At 40.8% G+C, this 7820-nt stretch overlaps 1 protein-coding gene across 2 annotated transcripts in view; it reads right to left on the reverse strand.

Moving 5' to 3' along the window:
* Window positions 1-7820, reverse strand: part of LOC109860183 (dedicator of cytokinesis protein 3) — a 44925-nt gene that overhangs the window by 8715 nt on the left and 28390 nt on the right. For both annotated transcript variants that reach the window (XM_020439101.1, XM_020439100.1), the window contains exon 5: window positions 432-516. In XM_020439101.1, coding sequence (XP_020294690.1) covers window positions 432-516 — 85 coding nt within the window. The remainder of the gene's footprint in view (window positions 1-431; window positions 517-7820) is intronic.

Here is a 7820-nt window from a genome sequence, read left to right on the forward strand (position 1 = left end):
AAATATATATAATTTATATAGAAAATATTATAAATACAAATATATAATTTTGGTACATTGGCTCGTATCGACTTTTAATACTTATTGTTAGTTATATGTATATTTTCACACGAGCTTTTTTAAATTGTTGTAAAATAAATTTTCTTATATTTTTCGATAAATCAGATCATTATCACAGTTCGATAAAACTAGAAATTGTTCGATCGTCAAGCGCGGCTACATGTTCATATTTATTTATTCGAGGAGTATCGAGTTCGGGGAATTAACTGTATCGTTTCTGCAAGTTTTCATTGAAACTGACCAAGGCAAATCTACGGTCAGCATTCTAATAAATTTGTATATGTAACGCCATCGTTTGCACGCCATCTTATTCTTCGTCTTATATTATAGTCTTTGTTCCGCGACCCGTGTAATTAGATCTGTTAAATTACCACGTGATATAATTCCACGACGGACATGGTATCTGGATCCACCATGTGAGCACCCTGACGTGGCACGAGATCCAAGCCGAGCTTCCTGCAACACGATAAAGAACGAAACACGCTCGTTACGGAAAGTAAAATTGACTCTCGTCGCTTTTTATAAAGCAAAAGATGATAAAAGACATCGCGCTATATTAATCGTCGTTTAATTAAAGAAAGTGGATATTCATACGCAACATTGTTGCGCGATGCAAAATAACACGTAGACTTTCTCACGTATAAGCGACATATAGAAAAGACTATTTTTATCTTACGCTATATTAATCGATAGATACCTATATAAGCATTATCTATAAATAAAATTATCCATCTCGGTGAGCGCCACACACAAAGAATCTTACGTAACGTGTATCGATATAATAAAACTTCCTCCATGAGTTATTACGAGATATATTATCTTTTTATACATGTATACATCATCAGAGGAGAACAAACTCTCTTCATATTTCGAAGGAAACATTTAAGCGCTGCATGTCAGCAGCAGTCAATATACATTTGATTTCTTGACATTTACATACACGTGCGATAAGATGCGAAGAACTAGCATCTTTCTTTTCTTCTGTCGCGATCCGAAAGCATAAAACATCGTAATTTATGACTGTATTCTTAATATTTTCCTTGTTGAGGCGAAGCGAGAGAAAGGGTGGAGAGGAATGTCAAAGTTATGATGAGAGACGTTGGATCGAGCACGCGTGACAAAAATAGTCATGAGATACGTGAGAAGCGAGGAGAAATTATTGCACGGCAACGATGACAACGACGGCCGATTCGAGTCGTGTGCGTCTGCATTATTTGTGAGATTTGCCTTCGAAGTCCGGAGCCCGGGGAGAAATGACTACTTAACTTCTTATGACCCCGCGCGCGCGCGCGGGAGAGCCGGGAGAGAACCGGGTCCGCATGCCTTAGGACCGACGTGTTCTCGAACGCATTGAGAAGGCCCTATAGCAGCAACGGGTCCCGACTCGGCTGCCGCGCGCAGGAAAGGGCCTCCGTTCGCCACCCAAGGAATGCAGGTATACGCGCCGGTTAACGCGCCCAAGTCATTCGCATGCGTATATATATATATATATACATATGCGTATATACATATATACATATATGCATCGCACATGTACACGCGTGATAAAGGACACTGTAAGAAGCCGTACTCGAGACACACGCGCTTATCGTACGCGAAACGGGAGCTTCGCTCGAAACAAATTCCGCGCGAATGTTTCGCAGTTCGAGGTTTCGCGGATTCGTAATTCACAATATGCTGCTACGTAACGTTTGAGAAAATAAAACATTTGTGAATACGAAAAGAAAATATAAAATTCTCATACATACCTGATGCCACAATCCAGCATCCTATATGAACTCACGAATTGATATTTTAATTCAAAATTTACGTGTAAAACATTTACACAAGAAAATATAACTATAAATATATATATATATTTATTTATTTATTTCGCATCCAGTGTAGGCCTTCATTAAACGTCGCGTTGTTGATTTTAAATCTCAAGAGCCCAAAAAACTCTTCGTTAAATTGTTAAAATATAAATACTCGAATAAATTAATTATTGTTAAATAATTAATTTATATAATATGTTATTAAAAAATGCAGTAGCCGCAATAGCGACCAAAAAAACATGACGATAGAAGACGTTCTTTCGGAAATCTGATCTGACAGTCTCTTAAGCTGCTTGAAGAGCAACTCTGGCCGCAGTGACGTAATTATTAAGTCACAAGACTCGACGGCCTACAAGCTGATTACTTAATGTTATTTATTTATACACATTTCAGTCGCGATCAATAATTAATTTCACCCAATTTCCAGACGTACTCGGCCACACTTTCCATACAGACAATTTTAGTCACATTTATTGCGTTTTTTCCGCATTTAGTCGTTAAATAAAAGAAATATTTTTCACTGAATATTTTTCATTGAAAAACAATAGCCAAAAGTGCACCAAACCAATCAAACTGTTGAAAAAACCTGATATAATTTCTTTATTTTTCCTGATCCGGCCTCGTTAAACGATTACGAATTTCCAGTCTAAAAAAACATTAATTGGCAGCGAGACGTTCGTTTTTCAGGGAGAAAGAGAGCGAGGAAAAAAGAGAGATAGAGGAAGAGAGAAAAAGTACAGCAGGCTGCCTTTCACGAGCTCGATGTTAGGGTAAGATTAAATTAAGTGGTAGGTTTGAAAGAGTTGAGAGAGCGCGCGGTTCCACGGCACGTTCGCTCATTTTATCTTTTCTTGTTCTTTTTTTTTCCTTTTTTATTTTTTTTGTAATTTTATTTTACGGTCCAGACTCTCTCGAACCTGAGAATTTCCCGCCCTTCCTAGTGACTACGTCACTGATCTCGGTGATTCGGTGTACACACCGCGTATCCCCGTCATCGCCGAGCCGGTCCGCTAGCTATCTTGAATTTCTGCTTTCTCTCCGTCTTTTCTTCTCCGCCATGTATGCTAATCGCTTAGAGAAGTATAATTAACAAATTTTACTCGTCCGTGTGTGTTACAACGACATCAGCAATTAGAAGTTTTGCTTAAGGAAAACATCTTTAAGTTTCTTATAAACAAACACGCGCGCACACACAGAAAAACATACTGTATCCAAGTATATAATATATAAGTTTATATATCCGCAAATATATTATAAGATTCTTGTAAGTATTTAATTTACTCAAAATACACTCTAAATCTTAGTAAATTTGTATTTTGAGTAAATTAAATACTTACGAAAATCTTATAATATATTTGCGGATATATAAACTTATTATATACTTGATACAGTATGCATTTTTCTGTGTGCAGAATCCGATTTTCTTATAAAAACAATTGATTTGCTGTGTATAAAAATTAAACTGCGTACAATATTATTGGAATTTTTGATCGATAGCATATTGTTTGGAAAAAACGCGTTGTTAATCAACAGTAATTTCAATTTTAAATAAACACCTTTTACGTACATAATAATGCGTAATAACCCTTTTTACGTACATTGATTAATAAAAATTTAATGCGCAATAATTGAGAATCGATATGAAAATTCGAGCAGGGAGCGACGCGCAATTTACACAGCCCTGCACAGGCCCCGAAAGGTCCCCTTCCAGGTCCCTCATGATGGAATGCAGGTGAGCAGGCAGACTTCGATGCGTGGAGACAGGTTCAGGCAATGTCCGCCGCCGCCGACGCCGCCGCGTCGCGTTGGGACCTATGCTCTATTCCAAAGATATCGGATAATATTCCAACAGACATCTCGGGAGCCCGTTCTGTGGATCCGTGAACGGCTCGACGATGACGGGAAACGTGTTCAGAGCTTCTCCCCTCTTCATTGTCTCTCTTGTGGTCGTCCCATCTCGGAGGAATGACGAATTTGCTCGGCCAATGGCACTTCGAGGCACAATCGACGTGCCATTGGTCACGAAAATGGAGCTCTGAGCTTCGGCGATACTCCGAAGCTCGTGATACGGCGAAGTTCGACGACTTCCTCGCCCACGTCGGGGCGAAGACCATTCATCTCGCGCGGGCGCGCGAGGGCATCGAACCACCATTTCGTCGAGATATCGATGTTAATGCTCGCCTCGTCTCAATGAGGAAGAGCAATTAGTTAAACTCGTTGCTCGTTTTGTCTTCGGTGGACAATAAAATCAGGCAATAAAAAAAACAAACAAACAAACAAAGCGGAAAGACAAATATTTTTGTGTGTAGTGAACGACCGATTTATTTTTATTGTTCCACTTCTCGTATCTCTGTTTGAATTCTCTCTTTTTATCTCTTTTCACGGAAGACTCCTTTCATCCGTTTGACTCTATCAGTGAAAGGAAGATACCATCGCGGCTTTTCCCGTTCATTAAGCAAGGAGATGTCAGTTTCAGAAGCTCCTTTCTCGCGTCGCTCAGGGAGGTTTCAGAGTTACCGTTCGGTAGCTCTAAACGCTATAATTACGTCGGTGCTTCTGGGAAGTCAGTCCCGTGGACTGACTTTCGTTCCGACTCTCGGAGCAAATTCATTTCGTCCCTCTGTATCTCGCTGTCTCTTTACCTCTTTGAGTACGTGTAGTCGATACACTCGTACTATTGACGCGACTTAACGTCTGATGGACAACGTGTCGCTTCGTACGCGCGGAACGTAGATCTTCTTCTTTCAACGCGATTAAAGTCGTTTCCCTAGCACGGACATGTTCGCTCGACCGAACATTTTTTACGCTGCCTTATTTAATTTCTCTAACGTTTAACTTTGTTCTTTAAAAGTGTCCGGAACGGAACTATGTAACTGAATTAATGACTCCGAAAAAAACGTTAATTAGCAAGATCGCGATTTTCTTTATGTGAGTCATCGCCGCGACTGAAATTTCGAAGCAAATTATTTCTTTATCGTGTGAAATTGAGGAAACGCGCGTTCAGAAAAAGAAAACTTGCGTATTTCGCAATGCTGTCATCAGGTCCGCGATTGCGTCACGTGCCCCCTGGAGCCAGACAGGTGGTTCACACGCGAGAGCCTCGCGCGCGCGTCTTGCTTCGCCGAGTTATTCGCGTGACCGTGTAAAACGGCCTTAATGGGAGTGTTTCCTGATCCCGGAACGAGTAACGAGACTCGTACGTACAGTAAAGGGTTTCGTGGGAAGACGCGAACGTCGAGGCCGGCTTCGCTCGAGGGTATACGTACTCGCACGTACATACACAGGCGTGCATGCATCGAGTGTGCATTCACTCGCACACATTTATATTCGCGCGCGCACACACACTGTGTCGGACGTGGCCGCTAGCTCGCATTCGGAGAATCGCGCGCAAAGTCCCGCGCGTACGGACTTGCCGCTTCATGCAGAAAGGCGGCGAAGCAATAGATGTCAGGGCCAAATCTCCGATTCTCTCCCCAGTCTCTCAATTAGACGGAATGACGAGCGATTAGGCGCGATTAACCGCGACTCTCTAATCTCGCGATTTTTTTTCACTAAAAATCGAGCTGCAACAGTTACTAAGTGTAACAGTGCAAATTTTCTTGGTGAAACTACACGAGTAACGAATATTTATAAACTAGTTTTTTTTGTGGAAAATCTCGTGAAAACGGCAGAGTTTTCTAATGTTTGCTCGAGATAATTATTATTTGTTTACATCTCAGTTTGAGATGAAGTATTTTAATTTTTTTTCGTTTAAAAACGTCTCATTGTTTAATTTTAAATATTGATTTGGTGCTTTGTGCGAGATCATTTCAATTCTCCGCCGCCGGAAATATTGTTTCCGAGATATCGCGAAATGATGCGCCTCGTCGCGCGTCGTCCAGCGAGTCTCGGATGGATTAAAGCATTCATTAAAATCGTCACACTTTAACGCACAACGCGCGCGCTATTCCGCCTGAAAAGCGGAAAATCGGAATTCAACGACGCTGCGGAAAAAACAACTCGAGGAAGAGCGCGGAATCTTGGAAAGAGTACACGAAGAAAGAGCCTTTTTCCTCCTTCTTCTCGCGACTTCCGTTCCTAGGTGCTTATTAACGCTGACGAGATCGCCGCCATTCATTAATTTTTCTCGTCCGACTCTCCGGTAGCCGCGGAACTCGCTGGCCCTTCTCCCCCACGTTTTCCTCCGGGCCCGCCGGACCCCGTGCTGTACAGCACTGGACCCCGACGGCCGCACCGTGCTACGCCGATACGAAGTTACGGCAAAAAGAAGGGATAGATCTCTTAAGGCGATTTCACACGATTCGCGCTTCGAGACGTACGACCCCGACGAAGTTCGAGATAAACGTGTTTGATAAGAAAAGTGCATTTTGTTTTTTTTTAATAACGAGACTAGATACTTTTATTTTACATACACAAATATGCACTTGATGCGTTCATGTTTCCGATATAAAATTGCTATGAACTTTGCTTTAAGTTTAAAAAGTAATTGCTGCTATTTACGCAAGCAAACCTTTTATAAAACCGTTTAGAAACACATTAACAGAAGATTTGCATTACAGAATGTCTACGAATAAAGAATTCAAAGAATAAATCATATAATGAATTTATCTTCTTGTAAACCGAACACACTAACAGAGGATTCGCTTTGTATCTGCGAATAATGAATTCAAGAAATATCATACAAACACAGATCCTTTCTTTCATCTTCTAATCGCCTTTTGATGTAAATAAGTTTTTTACGTGTGAGAAACAACGAACGTAAACGTTCGTTTTTCACACTTTGTCCGACTTGCATCCGGGACAAAAAGCAAATCGTGTAAATTTACGGGAAAGCTCGATGAGGCGATTACGCGGACGGGAGTTCCTTTGTGCAGCGTTACCTTAAAAAGGCAACCGCGAGAAAAAAATGAGAAGAGAAAGAAAGACGATATTGAAAGATGTGCGGAAACAAAAACGACCGAGAGAGATTGGCTCACATCGCGTTCGCTCTCAGAAACAATAATTGTCGATAGACGCGGATAATGAATGTTACCGCCACCGTCGTCGTCGTCGTCGTCAGCCGACGCGTTCGCCGCTCGCAAACCGGGAAGTAACTTGACCGCGACCGACAACCGGCAATTAGGTAAGTGGAATATATTCCCCGCGCTGATAACGATATCATTACTCGCCCTCGTCGTCATCGCGAATTCGTTTTCAACCGCTCGATAAGACCCGAGAGCGCATCCAGTCAGCTGATCCCGATCTGTTCGAGGATCTAAAAACTAACGTAACTGTATTCTTCGTCTAATGGAAGATTTGCGCAATAATAACCAAACGTAAAATTTCAATAACACTGAAAAGAACACAAAGAGTCTCGATCTTTCTTTTGAAATGCAAATCAAAATCGTATTTCGAGATATATCTGACAGTCCCGGGTTGCAAGTTGCCGAATCTTGTAATACAAAACTTTTTTATCGTCAAGCGTTTCCGAAACAACTTTTTTTCGGGTAATTTCTTTTTGTTGACAACATTAAAACTACTGGATAGCAAAATGTAGCGGTTTGCGGTATCGTGTAACAAAACTAGAATAACATGTAATTAATTAAAGAATTCTAGACATTCGGAGATTGAAGAAACTTAAGGACTAGGTTAGCAACCTAAAATATCTCTTCTCATGAGTAAGTTTGTACTGCTGTAACAAAATTAAGTTGAGTAACTGCTGTAACAAAATTAAGTTGAACTATTCAGTACTGCTAAGACCCGCTTACTCTGCGCAGAAGTTCAAAAATAGCTGCAGTACACAACGCACATAAATCCAGCAAAACAAAAAAACCCCTAAAAAAACAAAAAAAAGCTACAGTTTGAAAAAAAGGTTGCTTGCCATATTATTCAAAATCGTATTTTAATTAGGACACTCTCCACTACCACATACTTGTTTTTTAAAAAAATCCTAAGAAAATTGTCGTC

The sequence above is a fragment of the Pseudomyrmex gracilis genome, unplaced genomic scaffold, assembly GCF_002006095.1.
Source record: "Pseudomyrmex gracilis isolate BER0280 unplaced genomic scaffold, ASM200609v1 scaffold_341, whole genome shotgun sequence".
Lineage (NCBI taxonomy): Eukaryota > Metazoa > Arthropoda > Insecta > Hymenoptera > Formicidae > Pseudomyrmex > Pseudomyrmex gracilis.